Genomic DNA, 23,635 nt, shown 5'->3' with positions numbered 1-23,635 from the left:
GGGGGTGGGGATTACGGGCACTTCCGGGAGAGGACACGCCTCCGCCGGAACTACGTCACCGGGCCGAGCGGAAGGGACATGCTGACGGCTCGCGCGTGCTTTGCTAACCATGGCGGCCGCCAAGAAGCCTTTGGAGTTCCATGCCAAGCGGCCCTGGGGTCCTGACAAGAAGGTAGACGACACGGACGAGGACGACGAGGATGATAACGATGAAGCCGAGAATGGGTTCTCCATGGAGGAAGTGTTACGGCTTGGAGGCACCAAGGTAATGGCGTTGAGCTCCCGGAGAGGGGGACCCGAGGCGCGGGCCGTGGTCCTGCGCGTGGCCCCGCGGCTGTGGAGGGCGTCTCGGACCCGCCTCCCAGCTCCGAAAAGTGCTCTGTGCGCCCCCGGCACCGCTTCTTTTCCACTGCTCTGTGCAAGATAGACGTGGAATTGAGCGTGTTTATGCTGCGGCCTTCGGATGAGGGCGATCCTCTCGCCGTGTTGACGTAGTGTGGCTGGCGCTCCGTCGGGCCCGCGAGGACTGACACTTTTGGTCCTGACCTCGGGTGGCATCAGCGTTTTGAACCACAGTAGTGCTGGAGTTTTAACTTATGTCCTCACCGAGTACACGCACATGCTCACTGTACGTTCAAGAAGCTCTCTGCTTTCTTGCAATTTGCATCCTGATTATGGGAAAGGAGCAGTCACCAAACTTTTGAGTCCTCGGTATGTCCGACGCTGAGGTGCTACGGAGAAAAATAAAACCAGGGAGGACAGGGAGTGAGAGAGGGCGTCACAGTTTTAAATGAGGGGATCGGGGAACCCAGCACCGAGATGTTCGAGCAAAAACCTGAAGGAAAGAAAGGACTGAGCCATGTTTCATGAACAGCAAAAATGTCATTGTAGCTGAGGCAGAGTGAGGTAAGGGGAGATTAGTAAGGAATGAGGTCAGAGGCGTAAGAGGGTGAGCTTTTACTTTGAGTTTGACAAAATCATGAGAAGATTTGGCTTATTTTTTATTAAATATTTTTTTGAGACTAGAATTGGGGCATGAGGGGCAGAAGAAATGCACCTTATAGGAGCAAATTCAGTTTGCTCTGTGTTCAGGTTGTATTTTATTTTTAAATATGTAATATATACACATGCTACAAAAAGGGGGTTTTTTTAAAATAAGGGATACGGGGTGAAAAGTCTTTTTCCCCACTTCTAGCTCCAGCCATGCAATTTACCTTCCAGGAAGCAATATTGTTGTAAGTCTCTTTTGTATCTTCCAAGGAAATAGATATGTGTATGTATTATTTTCTACATAAAAGGCACTGTACTATATCTATATCTATATATAACATTTTGAATCCATTTTTTCTTATTGTCTTAGAGATTATTCCATATCAGAATGTAAAGTCCTACGTCATTGGTGTAATGCCTGCATAAATCATTGTGTCTGTCTTAATTTTCTCTCAGCCATTTATTGTGGATCTTTAAGTTGTCAATATTTTGCTATTTTAAATAATGCTTCAGTATATGACTGCAAATATCTATTTCCACATTTGTAAATATGCGTGTAATCTAAATTTGTAGAAATGGAGCTGCTGGGTCAAAGGATGTGTGTCTTCTATGTATTTTCATTGAAGGTAGCAAATTGCCCTTCTTAGAGGTTGTGCCAGTTTACACTCCCATCAGCCACATAGGAAAGTGCCTTTCCCCCCATTCCTTTCCTAACACCACCTGTCATAATTTTATCTTTCCTCTGAGAGATTAAAAAGTTGATGCATTATTGTGGTTTTAATTTAAATTTCTTTAAATGTCAGTGAGGTTGAGCATCTTTTCTTATTTTAAAAGAAGCACATTTTTTCCCCCATGAACTGTTTGTTTATATCCTTTGCACATATTTCTATTAGGTTATTTGTCACTTCCTTAACTGATATGTAGGAACTTTTATATTAATTATAAAGCCAAATTCCTTTGATATGAGTTGCCAGTATTTTTTTTCCAGTTTATTATTTGTCTTTTGATTTGTGTATATGTTTTGTGTATGAGAGAATGATAAATTTACCCATTTTTCCTTTATGGGCCCTAAATTTTATATCAACTTTGGAAAGATTTTCCCTACTCTGAAAGTTTTTTAAAAATTATGGTGTGCTTTTTTGGTTTTATGCTGATTTTATGGTTCTGTTTTTTACATTTAAATCTTGAATCTGTCAAGTATTTATTTGAATTTATTTTGGTGTAGGTTGGGAGTCCAGGCAATACCATGACAACTTTGATTTCAAAGATACAGGTTTCACATTAACTTTTGAAGCTTTAACTAAACTGTTGCATTTGTCATTTATTTTTAACTTTATGTTTTTATGCAGCAAGATTACCTTTTGCTGGCTGCTTTGGATGAGAATGAGGAAGTTGTGGATGGAGGCAAAAAAGGAGCAATTGATGACCTTCAGCAAGGTGAATTGGAAGCATTTATTCAAAGTCTGAGTTTGGCCAAGTATGCAAAAGCTTTCATAATTGAAGATGAACCGCCCAACAAAGAAGATGCCAACAAAAACGCAAGCATATCTAAATTAGATAATAAAAAGCAAAATGCAGCAGGAGGTGAAAGGACATCAGTCAGTAAGGTGAAAAATAAGAAGAGACCAGAAAAACATTCTGATGAGAACAACAGTGCTATACCAAAAGTAAAGAAAGATAAACAACAGGACATCTTTGAATTTGTCGAGAGACCAGCATTGTTACTGAAGCCTGGAGGCAAATGGTATGATCTGGAGTATAGCAATGAATGTTCTTTGGAACCCCAGCCTCGGGATGTTGTGTCTAAGTACAAAACTTTGGCTCAGAAGTTGTATGAGCATGAAATTAACTTATTCAAAAATAAGTCAAATAATCAAAAGGGAGCCTCTTCTACCTGGATGAAGGCAATTGTGTCATCGGGGACCCTAGGAGACAGGATGGCAGCCATGATTCTTCTTATTCAGGATGATGCTGTTCACACACTCCAGTTTGTAGAAACTCTCGTAAACCTTGTGAAAAAGAAGGGCAGCAAACAGCAGTGCCTCATGGCTTTGGATACTTTCAAAGAGTTACTCATTACAGATCTTTTGCCAGACAGTCGGAAACTGCGGATTTTCAGCCAGCATCCTTTCAACAAACTAGAACAGTTGTCTAGTGGCAACAGGGACTCCAGAGACAGAAGGCTAATCTTATGGTATTTTGAACACCAGTTGAAACACTTAGTGGCTGAATTTGTGCAGGTCTTAGAAACTTTAAGTCATGATTCATTAGTAGCCACGAAAATTCGAGCTCTTTCAGTGGCTCATGAGCTTCTTTGTAACAAACCTGAGGAAGAAAAAGCTCTTCTTGTGCAGGTGGTAAACAAACTGGGAGATCCTCAGAACAGAATAGCCACAAAAGCCTCCCATCTGTTAGAGACATTGCTTTGTAAACATCCCAACATGAAAGGCGTCGTGTGTGGTGAAGTCGAAAGGCTGCTCTTTCGCTCAAATATCAGCTCCAAAGCACAATATTATGCAATTTGCTTTTTAAATCAAATGGTCCTCTCCCATGAAGAAAGTGAATTGGCTAACAAATTAATAACTCTGTATTTTTGTTTTTTTCGCACTTGTATCAAGAAAAAAGATATTGAATCAAAAATGCTTAGTGCCCTTTTAACGGGAGTGAATAGGGCCTACCCTTATTCCCAGACTGGTGATGACAAAGTGAGGGAGCAGGTTGATACGCTGTTTAAAGTGTTACATATTGTGAATTTTAATACCAGTGTGCAGGCTTTAATGTTGCTTTTCCAAGTTATGAATTCTCAGCAGACAATATCGGATCGATATTATGCAGCATTATACAGGTAAGTACATACCCTCCCAATATGTGAATGTGAGGAATAAAGTAATCTTACAGTACAGGCAATACCCCACTGGGGGCAAGAGAAAGAACTGGATTTTAGGGCCCCCTCAGGGACTTGCTACTCACTCACTGAGTAAGTCACTTAATCTTTGTTTCTCTGTTGGACAGCTATGTTACAAGTTTTGCAAATATTGTTTATTATTTTTTTATTGAGAAGTTGTTAAAATACAGAAAAATACACACCCAAAGCATCCATATCCTACCACCTAATATTTCAAATTTAACATTTTGCTGTATTTGTTTTAAATCTGTTAGGATATTAAAGAGATAGAACTACAGATGCAAATTTCCTTCTCTCCCCACTCCCAACCCCATGCTCAGTCCTGTATTGTTTACCCTGTCCTTCATACAGCCATTTAGTAATTCATTCATCAAGAATTTAAGTGCCAACTATCCACTGGATACTGTTCCAGGTGCTTAGGATGTAACTGAACAGTAAGCAGAGGTACTTACATTTATATTGGGGAAGTCAGATGGTAAACAAGAAAATTTGTTAGGTAGGGATGGTTGGTGGTTACAGTTTTGGAATTTTTTTTATATTGGGATTAAGATTTTGTTTACTGAACTTTGCAGTTGTCCTGCAATTTATCCATTGAGGCGTGATCTTTTGAACAGTGTGGAAACACTTTGCAACTGTTGGAGTATACCAAAAAGCTCTGCTTTTCCTTCTAATTCATTTTTATAGTTTCTTAGTCATGCGTCTTACGAGAAATGCAGTGTAGTGAAGTCTGAGGCATGAGCCACACTGTCTGGATCTGAGTCCCAGCCACTTTATCCTCATAATAACCCAACCCTGTTAGTAAAGTGGAGCAAGAAACCTGTCTCATACAGTTACTGTGAAGATTATGGAACTTCCCCAAGGTTACACAGCTAGAAAATGACATGCAGACAGTTGGGAAAGACCATTCTGGGCAGAGAGAACGGCATGTATGGAAGGACATTATAGAGTTAGAACATTGGCCTAGAGATTCTCTGAAGTTCTCACAATTCAGTTTTCTACTATACATGTATGGTCTTCACTAGAACCATGTGGGGGAGGTTGTTTCTGGTCACCCAGCTAGTAGATAGTGATACAAGGATAAGAACCCAGGTCTAGTCCACTGCTTTCATAGCTCAGTTTCATTGTTTGGTCTTGGATTAGCTTTTCATGCGTGGTTCTGTATCTATGAAAATTACATTGTTAGGACCATGCCCTCTTAGTCTAGAGTATGGAGAACCACTTGGAAAAGAGGAGAAAAGCCTCTTTTTTCTGTGATCCCCCACTCCTACCATCATCATTCATTCTTTTCTGGTCATTGACTTAAATTTTACCTCTTGGCAGAAATGGGCTTTTGTTCTAAAATAAGTAGGAAAGTTATCCCTAACTAAGATGATGTTAGTAGTTGCCTCTAATATGTGGCTGCTGGTTGTAGAAATGTTTTATGAATTAATAGTTGATCTTCTTTTTGTTTTACAGGAAGATGTTGGACCCAGGGTTAATGACATGTTCAAAGCAAGCCATGTTTCTTAACCTTGTCTACAAGTCTCTGAAAACTGACATCGTGTTGCGCAGGGTGAAGGCTTTTGTGAAGAGGTTACTTCAAGTTACTTGTGAACAGATGCCACCATTCATATGTGGAGCTTTATATCTCGTGTCTGAGATCCTTAAAGCAAAACCAAGTTTAAGAAGTCAACTAGACGATCATGCGGTATATTTTACAACTGCTTTTTAAATTGAGTGGGTTCTGAAATACATTGGTGTTTTTCTTTGTTGCTTCAATGACAGTAACTTTCTTAGGTGTCTGGAGCATGTCAGTGTGTGAGTCCTGCAGTCGGACATACTTGGACTCTAGCCCAGGTGTACATTTGACTAGGTGGGCATATTGCTTGACCCCTTTTCTCCTTATAAACTGCACTACACTAAACTGCAATTACATGAGATAGTTACAGATGGTTATAGAGCTAGCAGATCTCTTAAACCTGTTCCCTCTGTTGTGAGATGAACATAACAGTAACACCTATCTGGTAGGGTTGTTTAAAACATGTCAGAAATTCGTTTGAGAGCTGAATGTTTTTATGTCATCAAGTCCCAAAGTCACAGGGACTGTTGGCTCAAAACTTAACTCTGTTCTATTAAGAAATAACGATACATTGTTCTCCCCTCGATCTAATTTCACTGGTGGAATTTTCATGTTTCACCAGAATTGCAATAGCTGTCTCACGTAATTGAATACAGACTTCCAGTTGATTGACTCAGATTCATTAAACCACTTTTTCAGGAATCTGATGATGATGAAAATTTTATTGACATAAGTGATGATGAAGACATAGAAACATTCACTGATGCAGATAAAGAAATAGGTACCGTGAAAAAAGTTGAGACAGAAGAAACTGTGTCTAAAAGTCATATGGAAACCAAAAAATCAGAGTCTGCATCTTGGGTACACTTTGATAATTTAAAAGGTGAGTTTTTTAAATCTTATTCCCTTGAGTTTTTAAATGAGGGAATTGGCTTCCCCTTTGATCTTAATAGAAATTAATATACCATTTTTGAAGTCCTCAGTATTGCTTTCTTAAAAATGGGAACTCTTATAACCAGATAAATTTAAGACCTTAGAAGTACATTTTTAATATAGTGGATTGTTTATTTATTAACAGTACTACAGATAGTAAATACACATTTTAAAATAATTTAATTCTTAGAACTTAAAGCAAGTACCTTTTTGAGCTCTGAAGATTTAGTGAGAAAATTATGGACATATTAGGTGCACAAGTAAATCTCATTTTCTTTAGCTATTAGTGTAAAAATTTATACCTTTGAACCAGTTTTAGTTTCTTGATCTTCATCTGTATATGTAAAGACCTCAAACATGGAACATACATGAAGATATCAAATGTGTGTACATGAAAGTTTGGTTTATAAACAAATGTGTTTGGTTAGGTATTGTGAATTATGTGGCAGCTTTGGATCTTTTGTTTGAGCATCATGTTCATCCTTCTACAGGTTCCCAAAGTAATGTTTTAGGAATAAAAACTGTGAGGTAGAAACTTTAGGTTTTCCATATACATACACAAACTGAATTAAGTCTATTAATAGAATACTAAGTAGGGCCAAAAGAAATCTTAGAAATGGTGTCTCTTCCTTTGAGACTGTAAAAAAATAAATAAATAAAAAAGGACTACTAGCCTTGAGGATTAATAAATGGGCCAGACCTATTTCTTCAAACTTGTTGTGGGACTCGTGGTCAAATTATTTTCTCTCTCCAAATTTCAGTTTGCCTGTGAAGTTTAAAAGAAGTTTGGTAGCCATCAGGAAAGCTTTTAAAAGAGATCCATCGGTTGTCTTAAGGCTAAACTGAGAATATGCTTTAGAAGGATAATGGGCATGGACACTGTAAAGCAGACAGTTCACAGTGTGTTCTGAAAACTCTTTGTTTTACATTGTTTAATCCTGAGTTTCTGAAAACATGAAGAAAGTGTAAAACCTGTTGTGAGTGAGAATTATTTCTGGACATAATTAAATTACAAATATTTAGAGCTCTAAAGTTTCAAAAGACTGTAGACCTATTTCATCTTCAGGTTATTTGCCATCTTAACACTTACAACCTAATTTACCCAGAATTGGGCACCTTTTCTTGCTATTTGAAAAGGAATTTTGAAGGGGATCTTTTAGTAGTTGGGGTAAACTTGCTGCCTGATTTATTCAATAGCAAAATGCTAGCTTGGGTATAAGGATAAATTCTTGAAGGGCCTTGGAGTTTTTTTGTTGGTTTTGTGTGTTGTTTTTTTAATATCTATTGATTTCAGAGAGAGGAAGGGAGAGGGAGAGAGAGAGCTAGAAACATCAGTGATGAGAGAGTCATTGGTTGGCTGCCTCCTGCACGCCCCCCACTGGGGATCGAACCCGTAAGCCTGGCATGTGCCCTGACTGGGAATTGAACCATAATCTCCTGCATCATAGGTCAGTGCTCAACTGCTGAGCCATGCTGGCCGGGTGGGCCTTGGAGCTTTTAATGTTTAATGTAGGTAGGATGCCTGGCTAATGAAGAATGTGGGAAATATCTGTTGATAACATTAATGATGGTGGCTTTAGTGATACCTTAGGCTAGAAATAAAGCATTTGAAAAATGCTGGGTTTTGTTCTCAGGTGGCAAACGGTTAAACACATATGATCCATTCAGTAGAAACCCTTTGTTCTGTGGAGCTGAAAATACAAGTTTTTGGGAACTCAAAAAGGTAAAATAATTTCAGTTTGTCTTTTGATTCATTTGTGCTATGTATTTGTCCTCAAGGATTTAACATACCCTGAAGTTCCCATTTTCTTGCAAATAATAAATATAGGAGTTGTTATTTAAACATGAGTTGTCATAAGGAAGCAATTTGAAGTACACAGCTGTTAATACTTTTTAGCCCATATTTCTGTTGCCTCTGTGAAACATTAAATTTACACCTTTCTGCATTCACATATAGAAAATCTTAAATAATGTACATACAAAATAAGGATGGTTGTACATGGCTATAAATAAGTTTTGCTTTTTGTAGGTAGATTATTGCATGTAACAGCTCTGTAAAACAGGTAAATTTTGCTTTATGCATTAAATACCCCTGAAAAGTTTTGTGATGAAAGTACTTTTTGCAAGTAAAGGTACTTTTTAAATGTTTAAGAGTACCTCATATTTTTAATAACCTTTTATGGTTTCTCTTTTAAAGCAAATAAATGTCTTCCTGTGTAGTGATTCTGAAAGTATGGGCACAGACTCCTGGGGGTCCCTAACCCCTTTTTCAGCAAGTCTGCAAGGTTACAACTACTTGCATGGTGATACCAAGACAGTATTTACCTTTGTCACTATGTTGACAGCGGCACTGATGGTGTAAAAGAAATAATGGGTAAAACTGTCGGTGCCTTAGCACAATAAAGACAGCACTAAGCCACACTCACATCATTATATTCTTTATTGCCACATACTTTCAGTTTTTTTAAAAGACAGTATCATGTAAGAATGATAAAGCAGGAAAAACTTGATTTTATTATCTTGACCCTAAAGTATATTTTTTTTAGTATCCGCTGTGCATATATAGTAAGAATGCATAATGCATTCTGCTGCATACCTGAATATGAAGGTTGTCTCACCGCCCAAGGACAAGTATCTGTGTGATTGCTGGAAACTCAGTTAGCTACTTTTTTCATGAAAGACTGGCTGAATGACAGACTAGTTATTTAGGCTTGGGTATTTGGGAGATACTGTCTTGAACATGAAGAAAATCCACAATTATGTGAAAGGCTATTAATAAATCCTTCTTTTTCCAACTGTATCTCTGTCTGAGGCCAGATTTTCTTCATATACTCCAACTAAAATAACATGGAATATGGAAGTAGATGTGAGAATCCATTATATTCTTATTAAGCTAGACATTAAACAGATTTGTAAAACTAAAATAATGCTACTCTTCTCACTAATATTCTTAAAAACAACTTTCATAAAATATGTTATATATGTACTAATATTACTTCAAGTAAACTGTAAATAGTGTTTAAAATGTTTGTTGTAATTTCTAATAATGTAAATAACAATAGATATATCCCACTTAAATTAAGGACACTCTTGAGGTCCTAGATTTTTAAGTATATTAAGCAGCCCTAAAACCAAAATTTTGAGACTCACTCTTCTAATGTATTAGCTTAAGTTTTAATTCTTTGGGTTTTCTTAAATAATCTATAATTGTAGTAAGAGTTGACCTCATTCACATTTTTCTTTTTAGCTATCTGAACATTTTCATCCCTCTGTGGCTCTATTTGCAAAAACTATCCTTCAGGTAAGTCTAAAATATTCAAAAGACATGATATAAGAAAAATAAGTAATCTAGTTTTAGATAATAAATTGGTCATACAGTATTTCTTCCACCAGATAGAATCATATACATTTGTCTGCTGATGTAAAGGTGCAGTGACTCACTTAATACAGAGCAGCAGTTAAGCCTTCCCACTCTGAGATGAATGGAAATACAGGATTTTAGGAAACCACAGTTATTTATTACATTCAGGCTTTTCTCTTAGAGAAAGATTGCCCTCCCCTTTCGTTTGCTACTTCAGGGCTTGGTTCCTGATTAATGGTTATATGACCTATAGTATTAATATTACCTGTTCATATAATCAGCAGTGTATCAGAGAATATGTCTCGGTGTGTGTTTAATTTAAGTAAGGAATAATGTGCATAACCCCTGGCCAGGTGGCTTTGGTACCCCAAAGGCTGTAGGTTCGATTCTAAGTCAGGGCACATAACTAGGTTGCGGGTTTAATCCCCAGTCAGGGCACGTACAGGAGGCAACTGATCGATGTTTCTCACATCAGTTTCTCTCCCCCCCTCCCTCTCTCCCTCTTCCTTTCTCTCTAAAAACATATCCTTGGGTGAGAATTTTTTTAAAAATGCACGAGAGGAATATTTGAAGAGTCATTTATTGCAGATTTGTGCCTTCTATGTATTGTATGTAATAGATGCTTACATTTTCCTCTGCTTCTTATCTGGATGCATATATATAAGTTCTGAAATTTCCCCCATCTTTCAGGGAAATTATATTCAGTATTCAGGGGACCCACTTCAGGATTTCACACTAATAAGATTCTTGGATCGATTTGTATACCGAAATCCAAAGCCACATAAAGGCAAAGGTATGCTTCTCGTTGATGAATTATTTGGTTTTCACCGTTGATATTTAATAAACAATAGGAGCACATAACTAGGTTTTACATTGCACTGTCTTGATTTTACATTTCAGAAAACACAGACAGTGTTGTGATGCAGCCAAAAAGAAAACATTTTATAAAGGATATCCGTAGTCTTGCTGGTAAGTATTTATAAAATACTTTATAATAATTTATAAAAGCCTGGACAGTTGAAACTTACAAGATAGTACATGTTAATAACACATAAAACCTAAGCACCAGAGACGTTATCCATCTTTTGTTCCTAAGAATGTGTAGGCATTCTTAAGTCTGCTATGTCTAACTGGGCCTTTTTTTTTTTTTTAACTTTATTAGACAAAATATCAAACATACCCAAAGTAAATAAATAGTATGATTGCCCAGCTGGGCATGGCTCGGCGGCTGAGCATCGACCTAGGATCCAGGCAATCAGGGTTCAATTCCCGGTCAGGGCACATGCCTGGGTTGCGGGCTCAATCCCCAGTGGGAGGCGTGCAGGAAGCAGCAGATCAATGACTCTCTCATCATTGATGTTTCTATCTCTCTCCCTGTCCTTTCCTCTCTCTGAAATCAATAAAGATATATTAAAAAAATAAATAGTATGATCAACTTCCACCCCTCTCCCCAAAGACTATCTCCCAGCTTTAATAATTATCAATATTTTGCCATTCTGATATCACCTCTAGCTTTATCAGTGACACCCCCCACATATACATGTCATTCTTCTACAGTTCAGACCATCTTAAGCTCTCTAATATGGGCTTAGCAGAAAACCCACACAGAGTTTTGTCACAGAGCATCATGTTAACTTAGTGGATAACCTTCTACTTCTGTGGGTATTTACCCATCTTAGGGTCTGAGTCTTTGTTTTTCTTTTCAGAGCAGACATTTCTTTGCATAACAGATCCCAACTCCTTTTTGTTCAAAGGCCAAGGTGAAAGTACACCTAATAAAGCATTTAATTTCCAACTGACTTATTTCACAGATGTCCAGAGGTGTGAAAAGACTTGCCCAAAGTTAACAGAATTAGAAGCCAAATTCCCTTTTAATTAAGATGAGTCAGAAATTTTTATTCTGAAGAGGGGAAACAAACATCCTTGTAGCTCCCTAATTTTGTTCATTAGTTTCCTCAGAATTAAGTAAAACTGTGGATAATTCTTTGTTTGCCTTTGCTTCCTGTTCCAAGAATGGCAGGCATTGTCCTTTTTCTGGGATGAAAATGGCAAGTTTAAAGTGATTATTAAAAGAACTCTTTGAATTTTTATGTCTCTTAAAATTCAGATCTGGGGTGCAATTGGAGGACAGTGTCAGAGACCCTGTTCTTTCACTGTGGTGTACTTACTGTTGGCTAAGTACTGCCTACTTTTCATTTAGCCCACGATCAGTTTCAAATGTTGGGTCTCTTCCACATAGACTTTTCCAGACATTGTCCTTTGCACTCTAGGATCTGTTTTGTCCACCTTCCTTAACATTTTGAGATGTTAGGATTGTGGGTATGCTATAGTCTTAAGAGCTTGAATAACATAAAAAGGATTTCTTTAATAAAAGTTTTAACTGAATTTTTCTAGTGAACAGTAAGGAGTTCCTTACAAAAGAAGAAAGCCAAATACCAGTGGATGAAGTGTTTTTCTATAGGTAATATACTTAATATAGTTTCATTTGGGGAACTGTTAAATGTAACTGTTTACATTCCATAAAATGCTTTGTTAACATAGGCCAACCTTGAAAAGATAGAAAGACCTATCAGTATCCATTTTTGTGAAGATAATTTATAAGTTAGTAATTTTGCTAACATTAAGATATCCAAGTGAAACTAAAACAAGTAAATATGGGGGTTTTGTTTTTACTAATATAGCATAATTTTTGTTTCATGAGACTTGACATTATAGAGCCTAATCTTTAATTCCCTTTTATAACACAGTAATTTTCTTAGAGGCTTTAAATCTGTATTAGGCTAATGTAATTACAAACAACTCATGAGTAATTTGTCCAAAATGTGGCTCTAAGCAGAGTTAGCAAAATTCACTGTGCTGCTATAGAGATAAGTCCTAAACCTACTGGTATCATTACTATATGCTAAGTTTCACTGTACCCCATTATGACAATAGGTCTGACCGATAAAATTTTGTGACTAGAGGTCAGCCACGTTAAGATGAGTTGAGGTATTTTTATGAAGAACTTAACCTAAATATCTGAAATTTATACTTAACATTTTGGAAGTTTCCCACTGTTCTGTAGAATTCAAAACTTTTTTCTATAATAAATAAAAATTTTAGTCATTTATATCCAATTGAGTTAACAACTTTTACACTGGTTTCAAGTGGGCCTTATAGTAAAATTATCAAATACATAACATGAATTTTATTTTAGGTATTATAAAAAAGTTGCTCTTGTTAAAGAGAAACAGAAACGGGATGCAGATGAAGAAAGTATAGAAGATGTGGATGATGAGGAATTTGAAAAGATGATAGGTAATTTGTTGACTTTAATTTGAAAATAATTTATTACTATTTATTTATAGAACCATAGAGTGTTAGATGTAGAGGTGGCCTTAGTTTAAAAAATCATTAAACTGCCCTCACTGGTTTTGCTCAGTGGTGAGAGCCTCGGCCTGCAGACTGAAGGGTCCTGGGTTCTGTTCCAGCCAAGGGCACTTACCTCGGTTGCAAGTACGATCCCCGGCCCTAGCCGAGTGCGGGAGGCAACCATTCGATGTGTCTTTCTCACACTGATGTTTCTCACTCTCCCTCTCTTCCCCTCCCCCTCTCTGAAAAAGCAATGGAAAAGGATATTCTCAGGTGAGGATTAAAAAATAAGTAAAAAATAAAGACTTATTTTAACTAAGAACACCATGCAAATAAATGGAGGATTAAATATTTTGGGGGGATATGGTAATTCACCCACATTTGCTGCAGAAAGATATGTAGTTCTTTGACGATTTATGGAGCAAAAAACATTATATTTTACATGAGTATATTCATTCTTAAGGCCAAATCTCCTATGAAAGAGAAATCATTTTTACTATTCCTAATCTCCTTACATTATTAGTAGCAATAGTCTACTATTTCATCTATTTTATCTTTATACTCCACAGAGCTAGAAAATTTTAATTGAAATTTAGACTGAAACAAAACATGAGAAATTAGAAAGGCTTACATTGAGTTCACTTAAATAGTTCTAATAGAGTAAAAAGGACTGCAGTATCTAAATATTTGATATTCACCCTCTTTTTATAAAAGAACTGTAGAAGCTGAAATTAACTGGAACCCATTTTAATTTAGGAATTTAATTAGGTCAGTATATGCACAGGTTTATTTTGGTGTTTGTCATAAACGGAAGAATCATGACTTTTGATTCAGAAATAAGACATGTCAACTTTGTTATTTTTTGTTATATCTCACAATTTGTATATTCTCTGGCAGATACATTTGAAGATGATAATTGTTTCACCTCTGGAAAGGATGATCTTGATTTTGCTGGGTAAAATACATTTCTTCAGTATTTTCTTTTAACTGTTTTCTCAGCATTTCCCAAATTGCTGTCCTCAGAACAGCAGAGGTATTGAAAAAGCTTGGGAAATTGGATCCAGTACTTTCATTTTGGACCTTTTATAATTCATATTGAAGTTCTGTAACTCTCCTTTTAAACCTGTTAATAGTCTAATATCCTGGTAGTCACCAAATCACAGTTTAGAAAACTGTTCTTATTTACTCTTCCTTCAGCAATGTGAAAAAGAAAACAAAAGGAGCTAAGGGTGAGCCAGAAAGTGAAGATTCGGAAGATAGTGATGACGACCTTGAAAACCTGGATGATGATGAAGTGTCTTTAGGAAGTATGAATGAAGAATTTACTGAAATTGATGACGATGGAGGAACATTCATGGATGTGTTGGATGACGAGAGTGACGGCATTCAAGGTAAGCATTTTTAAAATATAAGACAGAAACAAACTGTATCTTCCTTTCTTCCTCATGTAGGCTAGTTTTTCTTTTGAATGTTTTTTAATATTACTCTGTATTCAAGTTAATACTCAGATCGGCCAAACATTTGAAGAGGACCTTTTCCCCCTCTCATTTGGAACTGGAAGGTGTTTTTTTTAAAGCATTTGAGTATTGAGTTTTGGACTTTTATTTTAATCAATAATTAGGCTATCTGTGTAATACATGTTGAGTTGTTACGTTGCCCCCTGTAATTTATTTTATATTATTTTGTTATTTTTATTTATTTTATTTTTTCCATCACCATTTATCCCCTCTATGCCTTCTTCCACCTCCACTCTCCCCCCCGGCCCAGTGCAGTCACCACACTGTTGCCCTTTTTAATGTTAGAATAGTAATTACCATTTTCTAAAAGTAAATCAATATTCATCATTCATCATAACCCTGTGGCAGTCTTGTTTTTTTTAAATTACTTAATAGCTCATTTTTTGGTAATAGAACTTAATGAAGTCAGCTCCAACGTCAATTCTAAGAAAAGCAAGAGGAAACGTGCAAATGATTTTGACTTTGCTGAATCATTTCAAGGTAAGAAAATGCATTTAGTGTTTTTGAAACCTAAGCAGTGTGCATATGAAAGTTGTTATTCATTATTATTTCGGGAAATTAACTTTTCTAAATTGTTGGTTAGTACAATTTAGTTCATTTTTATAATGGGTAGTAACAGTTCTATGTATTTTAATATGTGAAAATTATTTCCCACATACACCTTCAATTATTTTTTCTTCCTGAATTCTTTCCTCTCACATCTGAGTGTCTCTAGATCATTTATGTTTAAACCATTCAATTATGTGTAAGCCTGGATTTTCAGTGGACACCTTTTGCCTTTTCTCAACCAAGTCTTAATCTTTGCCACTTTACCCTTCTAAAAATCCATGCTCTTTATTAACTTCATTTTCCTCTTTTATGAGATCTGCCACCTTGCTGCCATGACAGAACAATTCTAGCCTCAAAAATATCTTATATGAAACAGATATGAAATACTCTAATTTGTTCTCTAACATTTTTTTAAAGTATATCATCACATTATTATTTTAGTGTAACACTTGTAAGGTACTAATAAAATAAAAAAGTACTATTATTTGGTGACAGCCTTAAGTTTCTGATAAAAATGTAGACAGCACTAAAAATAAATATTTTACCCCATAATTCTGTGGATAAATACACAGGCGCCCTGCTGGTGTGGCTCAATTGGTTGCCCCAAAAGGTTGCCAGTTCTATTCCCAGTCAGGGCACATATCTGGTAGGGGGCATGCAGGAGGCAGCTGATTGATGGCTTGCTCTCACATTGATGTTTCTCTCTCTCCCTCTTCCTTCCTCTGTCTAAAAATCAGTAAAAAATATTTTCAAAAAAATACACAGGCTTGTGCTTTTTTTCACACTTTGCCTCTCTAGCTTCCACTTATGAATAAAAATAGACTTGCAAAGCTAAAAACAAAACACTGGACAATATTTTATTAAAATTGAATAAGAAGTATTAAAAACTTTTGACATTAAATGTTTTGACAATATCAAAACTAATAAAAATTACTTATATATTGGTAGTAGTCTCAGGTTTTTATGCGTACAAAATTTTTATCAGCTATTTCAAACACTGCTAACAATCAGTCCTCTTAATTAGATTGATTTACCTGGTACATATCTAAATTATAACATGTCTTCCACATTTTGTTTTCAATAGAGTGCTGTAAGGTTTTGCTTTAATAGTAGCATATGCTCAAATAAATATAAGGCAAAGTCTTCCTCAAAATCATCTCTCAGAAAATCAATGTTGCTTTATATCAAGTCTTACTGAGCCTGTCATATTAAAAGATGCTCTCTCAGTACCCTTATTTTTAATAATAAAGTACTGTTTCAGAAGACAGTAGTCTGAAATATCAAATCTCAATAATAGTTTCGGATGCAGATTAACGTGTACCTGGCAGAATTGATTAAAACAAAGGAGGCAAAGGAATTTCAGACTTGATTGAGGACTTCACCTTAATCTGCACATGTTGGATATCCCTAAGGATAATCAAACCTTAAGGAAACTTTAAGAAGGCAGTGCAGCAAAAGTGTTTACTAACTGAAATTACAGCTCTATACCTATAAGATGAATGAAAACAAACAAAAAAAACCTTTCCTAATTCTATACCAATGAACATTTTAGCTTCAGATAAAATAGTCAATAATAGCATCATACACAGCTCTTAAAAAATATAACATACATTTCACTTTGATAAAAATTAAGATGAAATTCTCTAGAAACTTTTTTTTTTAATATATCTTTATTGATTTCAGAGAGAGGAAGGGAGAGGGAGAGAGATAGAAACATCAGTGATGAAGAGAGTCGTTGATCGGCTGCAGCCCTCAACCAGGACATGTGCCCTGACCGGGAATCGAACCCTGATCTCCTGGATCCTAGGGTCGACGCTCAACCGCTGAGCCATGCCCAGCTGGGCTCTAGAAACTATTTTACCAAAAGTGGCTCTGGTATATTCATGCAAAGACTTGTGCACGATTGTTCATAGCAGCATTATTCGTAATAGCCAAAAAGTGGGAACAGCCCAGTGTCCATTGGTGACTGAATAGTAAAATATGGTATAGCCATGTAATGGAATATTATTCAGGAGTAAAATGGAATGAAGTGCCAGTACATGCTATAACATGGATGAGCTTCAAAATTGTTGCACGTAGTGAAAGAAGCCAGATACAGAAAACCACTTATATGATTCCACTTATATAAAATAGCCAGAAAAGGCAAAGCCTTCATGGGATATTACCACAGATGGGCACTAGGGATCTTTTGGAGTGGATGGAAATGTTCTACAATTGCACTGAACAACACTGAACAGCTGAACAACTCTGTAAATTTACCAAAATGTATTGAGTTATACTCTTAAAACAGCTTAATTTTATGATGAATTTTATTCCTTAGTACTCTAGTAGTGCCAGAGACATGGACATCAAAGATGCAGAGTTTGGATAGTATGTTTTCAGGAAATGGATAAAAACTATTTAATAAATATTAAAAATAGATGTTTTACTATTTTATCTACTTTGAAAAGTTTATATATCCAGAATTATGAGGTTTTATTTTTAAGGAGAACCCCTTTATTTTGAGCAATATAAACAAAACTTTATTTATAACATAATACATACACCTTCCAAAAATTTCTTCACAGTCCAAAGAATACAATCTCTGGCTTAATTAGAATTTACATTTTGCCTTAAAATATTCCAAAATCCATCCATGTCAACTTTGGAATTTAATCGTGCCTGATACTATGAAATAGGGTAAACCTTGATCAGTGGCCAAATCTGAAAGGCAAGAAGACATAATAGTCATCTGAACAATTCTATTAGGATACTAACTTTTAAAAAAAACAGTATATACTAACTGTTAAATACATTTCTGTCTTTAAGTGCCAGCTACCTAATGGTGTTAGAAGATAACTGCAATTGTGTATTTTAGCCTGAGTATAATTTTTTTAAACAAAACTGTATTGAAAGATTTGTATTTTTCCAAAATCATTGGATTTACAATTTAATAATATAGGTTTATACTTCTTTTAGGACCCAGGAAAACAAAGAAAAGAAATCTCAGTGACTCCAACCTATTTGTATCTGCTGAAGAGGTAAGTAAGGCTAATGTACTACTTTAAGAAGTTAGCTATTGAACATTGTCTTAAGTTTTCTGATAAATATACCCCCCCCTTTTTTTTTTTAAGTTTGGCCACCTATTGGATGAAAATATGGGATCCAAGTTTGACAACATTGGCATGAATGCCATGGCTAACAAAGATAATGCAAGTAAGTAACTTGAATTTTTTTGTTAAGTAGCTTTATAAATGCTTTATAGACATTTTAATTTTTTCCAATATTCATAGTTACTGGCTTCAGTTCTTTTGTCAGTAAAAAGGGTTCAGGGGAAATAAAATCTTCAGAGCAATTTGTTCCTTTCCTGTCCTAGTCTTTTAATTATAAAATGGTAATCTTTGACATTAAATAAAGGAAAGTAACAAACAAGCAGGGGATTTGCATAGTGGTTGGCAAACTGTAGTCCCTGGCAGACCCCAAGTTCCTGTTACTCAGTAGGAAGTTCTGTGGGGCCCCCAGGACTCTGCAGTGCCGTGTGCTCATCTTTCCTCTCCCCGCAAAGGTCTCAAGCAGCTCAGATGGGAGGCTGAACGCGATGACTGGCTACACAACAGAGATGTGAAGAGTATCATCAAGAAGAAGAAAAATTTCAAAAAGAGGCCGAAAACCACTCACAAAATTAAAAAGCAAAGAAAATGAGTGTTTTCTAGATAAATTATAAATTCAAATTCTACTTACTTCTAACTTTTGTTGTTCAACCATTTTTCTTGATCTTGCTCTCTGATTCCATACATTCCGGAATATTCAATGGATTTGTAATAAACTATAAAAAAAAAAAATCATTTATAAAATCATGTAAAAATGTTAAAATTAAATAGTATTGAGAAATATCAAACTTTTTTCCTTCTTGCTACATATTTCATGCAGAAGCTGTAGCACCTATACTAATCATTGTAATGAACACTATTTATTAGGCAGATACTGTGCTAATTATGTAATGTTACCTCATCTGATCCTTATAACAATTTGTGAAGTGGGTGTGATTATCTCTACTTGGCAGAGAAACAGCTCCAAGATGTTAGCAAACCTGAGATTGGTTTGATTCCATCACCACCTCAGTTATGTTCCATTCCATAGTCCACGTTCTTAACCACTGGAAGAATTAAGACTCCAGCCCATGAGGCTAACGGTTCTCATCTTAATAACTGTAGGTAAGAATTTTCTCTACTGTGTTTTCTCAGAAGGAGCTAAAATGGGGATGAAGAGGTTTTTTTGGAAATAGATGTTACAAAATAAAGTCATTTAGCCCTTAATTGGTCATGAAGAAATTACTACTTAGTTTATAGGTTACCTGAAAAAGCTTTTTGTAGTTTTATTTTTACTTAAGGAAAAAGTTATACACAAATACCTATAAGGTGAACAGCTTGTGTGAAACATACCTTCCAAGATGGAGGGAAATTTCCTGCTCATTGTTTGCCTGAAATCTAATGAAAAAAAGAGTCTTAAAATTAGACATGATTAGAAATTCATTATATTAAAACACGCAGCCATAACTTAGTGCTAGCCTTAGGGTAGGGATAAAGAAGGGATCCCACAGATTAGAAATTTTTGTTAAGATCCTTCTGGTAATCCAGGAACTATATCCTTTTGGGTGTAAATTATACTTGCATACAGCCTTTTGTAGTTATTTTGAAGTTTTAAAATTTGTGGCCTACATATGATGTATTTATTTAGAAATGGTATTTAAAAGCAAATTTTCAATGTTAATATATAATTCCCTTATGTAACTATATAAATTATTTTTATGGATGCAATTTACCTTGTTTTGGAATTAGAAATAAGGCTGTACAATACCCAGGTTTTTAAGTAAGTACTTTTAAGAAAACAAATGACACGTTTCAAAGATGGCCCCCACTGGGGACTGCTATTCCCTGCTTTAGTAAAAGAGAAAGCAGTACTTCCTCATTTAAAAGTTTGTGAGCTCTCATAAAATTTCATCCCACAAAAAGTCAAAGCACTTTCAGCAACAGCCAGCTGCATGGAAAAGGCTTTCAGTGCCCAGGACTGAGCAGAACTCTACAAGCCTAAGAAACTGGTTACTTAGACAATATGGCTATGCCGCTTACTCTCGGTTTACCAAACGATGAGGTGTGTTTGCTCCATCTGGACTCCCAAATTGAGCTAGACTAGGACATTTGCTCTATGCCTTACCCACCCCCTAGTAAAACCCAAGAAAGTGTGAAACTTTCCCTAGTCTACAAACATTAATTTTTTTAGGAGGAATCATTTACAGTAAACACCTAGTTTCCCCTTGTGGCTATAAAAATGCCTAATCATCTGAAGAAGCAGTTTTAAAAAAAATGCCATTTAGTACCTAAAATGTATTAGCAAACTGTATACCCCTCTATAAAACATTACTTCTGAATTATGACTACCTTGGCTTGTGTCCATCTTTTTAAACAAAATATATGCTCCAAAAACGCCCACAAACTCAGCTACTAAAACTCCTTTAAAGATCTTCTTTGCCAGTGGTTCCAAAGTGCGGGCCATCCTAAGTTTAACAACAAATACATGTAAACCTAAATGAGCATATTAAAATCTAATACCCCTTCTATAAAAATAACTCCAATTCATTCCCAGTTTACCTGTATAGGAATAAAACCCCAAAGTTACTGATTACTTGATTGTATTAGACATGCCCCACGGTCCTAGTTTCCAGTTCCCACGCTCTGGAGGCACAATGAACCAAAGACATGATTGGGTAAAGTACAGAGGAGATTTGAAGAAGGCATCGTAAAAAGAACTCACAATTTATGGAATTACGATTTTAAAACTCTCTAAGGATATATAGAATGGTGAGAGGGTAAATAAATATATGATCGAATGGGTGCAGTATTTGAAAGCTCTTTGTAAAGTACCCTACAAAAGTAAGGTTATTCTATAAGTGGTTGTACATGTTTATAGCTGGAGCTTTTCATTTATTTATACAATGTCATACATTGAACTATGTGCCACAGTCCAGGCATTTTATACGAAGCTGAGCAATAACTGGTTCTTGTTCCAGAAAAGCTGCTTTTCTTACAGTATTTTCAAACTAAAAATGCACACCCTGGGCCTCAACCTGCAATTCCCCAACCCCCAGATTCTGATTTAACAACTCTCGGGTTGGTGTCCCGTGATCTGCCCTATAGCCGGCAACTCCAAATAATGTTTACACAAGAGGCCCCTGGACCAAATGAGGAAGAAAACCGACCGACATCACCCAGGAAGTGGTAAGACTAGACTTTAGATCCTGATTCCCTTCCTGTAATGAAAATAAAAGCTAATCACAAGAGAGGGTCTGAGTCATCCTTTCTCTCAAAGCTAAGCAAGGTAAGGGCTTAATAACAGGTAATAGCCAACGTGACTCTTGCCGAGTATAGGAAATGGAAACCCAAGTTTTTGCTCCGCCTCCTCATAACCCCAAAGTCAAGGACAACGGGAGAACCCCTTTTTACTCAGTATTTTGATACTGCCCTGCGTATGCTCTTCCTGGCATTGCTCTCTGTCCTTGGTGCAGGTGGCATGTTCTCCAGTCCTCCAGTCCCAGCTCTGCTCACTGTCAGCCTTCACTCCGTTCACTGACTCCTTCCACAACACCTGAGGGCGGGGGCCATTCAATCCCCTGCCTTCCTAGGATTATCCTACTAAAATCGGTATCAGGTGTCCCTTCCCCCCAAATTCCTTTTCTCATTTTGATAATGTGATCACCCTGGGGACTAAAAGATTAAACTTTACTATTCTTACCTAAAAGAAATGAAGCAGAGGAATAAAAAAAAAAAACATCAGGCAGGTGAGTGCGCGGGGAGAGCCGTTTGGCTGCTCACTGCAATGCTGTACCACGCACAGGAAGGCAGTCCTGAGCCCTACGGGGAACTATCGGGTTACTTTTAATGTTCAAGGGGGCGGAAAGAACGAGGCCTGCCTGTAGCCACAGTGTGAGGAATCCCAGTAAGATTTCGTTTCGTTTGTTGGAGAGGGTGAGGTTAAGGGTTCAAACAGTAAAGTCCAAATAACACTGTATAATAAGTCATTTACCTTCCTTGAAAATGTACATATATGGGCGCGCGCGCACACGTTTTACATTACGGTCCCTCCGCTTCAGGAGAGTGGTTTCTATGATACGCCCATTAAATAAAGACACGACGGCACACTGCCCAGGACAAAGTGCGGTGACCAGCTTGCAGAGGAGGAACGGGAGCAGACAAGGCTTCTGAGAAGGATGGACTGAGACGGAGTGTACAATAAAGCCGTCCTCTGATGGGCTCAAAGAAAAGCCGGGCTGTGGTCGTAGGGTTACCATCACCCTGGGCTGAGAAGCTGACTCGGGGCGCACGAGCTTGAGACGGTGTTCAGTGTTGCACCCGAAACCCCCTCATCTGTGCGCCAAAGCTGGAAATCGACGCAGCTCAGCGTCTCCAGCGACAGGGTTTCACACAGCCAGGCCTCCCGCTGGCTAGATGCTGCGACACGGTTCCCACCCGCCTCTGGGCTTAATCAGCAAAAGCGGTCTTTCCAGGCTCCGCCGTCAGCGAGGCGCTGCGCGCGGCTCAGGCTGGCTCCCCGCGACCCGCAGCCCCTCGCCGCCCCGCATCGCCGGAGCCCCTGCGCCCCCCGCCTCCCCGGAGCCCCCTGCGTCCCCCGCCTCCCCAGCTCCCCGGAGCCCCCTGCGCCCCCCGCCTCCCCAGCCCCCCGGGGCCCCCTGCGCCCCCCGCCTCCCCAGCTCCCCGGTGCACCCTGGCGCCCCCGGCTCCCCCGGGCCCGGGATTCCCGGGCGCTCCGGCCCCGGCTGCGCCGCTCGGGCCGCGGGGCCAAGGTCGCGAGCAACCCGGAAACACTCGGGCCGTTCCCGCGCTCGCTCCGCCGGCGGGGAGACAGGACACCGCGTGTCCTCAGCATGACCCCAGGACGCTACCAAGGTCCCCCCAAAACTGGCCGCACTCCCCGCTCTGGGTAGCCCAAGTCTAACCTGCAAACCAGAGCCGGGCGCCGACCCGAGCCGCGGGCACGCGAGGCTGCGCCTGCGCGAGGGTTGCAGAGCCCCGCCCCCGCCGGCCACGCCCCGCCGGCCACGCCCCGCCGGCCACGCCCCCGCCGGCCCCGCCCCTCGCTGGGCCCCGTCCCGCTGCAGGCCCCTGCGGACGCACCGTGCAGTCTCGGCTCTGCGGCAGCCGGTCCTGGCACTGTCCCCGCCCCTCGTGCATACGGGACAATCAGAGTCGAGCAGGTAGAACTGACCCAGGGAAACAAGAATCAGGGCCCCTGTTACCAATTCAAAACGGCCCCGGCTCCTGCTGAAGTTACAGGCGTTAGTGTCAGAACAGGGCCCACCCACATCGTCTTCTTCAATGTTTATTCACTAAGGTGCAAGCAAAGGGCCACACCAACGTTTGAATAAATGTCTCAAATTCTATCTTTCCCAGGGAACAAACACTCAGTATAGTGTAAGG

At 38.2% G+C, this 23,635-nt stretch overlaps 2 protein-coding genes across 4 annotated transcripts; one reads left to right on the top strand and one right to left on the bottom strand.

Moving 5' to 3' along the window:
- Positions 1-84: 84 nt before the first annotated feature.
- Positions 85-19,041, top strand: CEBPZ (CCAAT enhancer binding protein zeta). Its single transcript, XM_016218946.2, has 16 exons — positions 85-265; positions 2,340-3,835; positions 5,351-5,582; positions 6,153-6,336; positions 8,021-8,109; positions 9,634-9,687; positions 10,438-10,540; positions 10,648-10,716; positions 12,142-12,208; positions 12,944-13,044; positions 13,996-14,053; positions 14,296-14,489; positions 15,009-15,095; positions 18,123-18,184; positions 18,278-18,359; positions 18,709-19,041. The coding sequence occupies exons 1-16, from the start codon at positions 110-112 to the stop codon at positions 18,843-18,845; spliced, it is 3,171 nt and encodes a 1,056-aa protein (XP_016074432.2). The 5' UTR covers positions 85-109; the 3' UTR covers positions 18,846-19,041.
- CEBPZOS (CEBPZ opposite strand) lies at positions 16,008-21,778 on the bottom strand. Of its 3 annotated transcripts, none has more exons than XM_016218955.2 (4): positions 20,582-21,776; positions 19,586-19,630; positions 18,885-18,969; positions 16,008-17,867 (listed from the first exon to the last, which is right to left on the bottom strand). In XM_016218955.2, the coding sequence occupies exons 1-3, from the start codon at positions 20,694-20,696 to the stop codon at positions 18,887-18,889; spliced, it is 243 nt and encodes an 80-aa protein (XP_016074441.2). In that variant the 5' UTR covers positions 20,697-21,776; the 3' UTR covers positions 16,008-17,867; positions 18,885-18,886. The 3 variants fall into 3 exon arrangements, with proteins under 3 accessions (XP_016074441.2, XP_087679603.1, XP_087679602.1); XM_087823477.1 differs by lacking the exon at positions 16,008-17,867 and adding an exon at positions 17,892-18,749 and having other exon boundaries at positions 20,582-21,778; XM_087823476.1 differs by lacking the exon at positions 16,008-17,867 and having other exon boundaries at positions 18,873-18,969; positions 20,582-21,778.
- Positions 21,779-23,635: the final 1,857 nt, after the last annotated feature.

Source organism: Miniopterus natalensis, chromosome 13 (genome assembly GCF_054644295.1).
Source record: "Miniopterus natalensis isolate mMinNat1 chromosome 13, mMinNat1.hap1, whole genome shotgun sequence".
In the NCBI taxonomy this organism is placed as follows: domain Eukaryota; kingdom Metazoa; phylum Chordata; class Mammalia; order Chiroptera; family Miniopteridae; genus Miniopterus; species Miniopterus natalensis.
The sequence above is the reverse complement of the archived record's forward strand: the minus strand, read 5'-3'. Positions and strand labels throughout refer to the sequence as shown.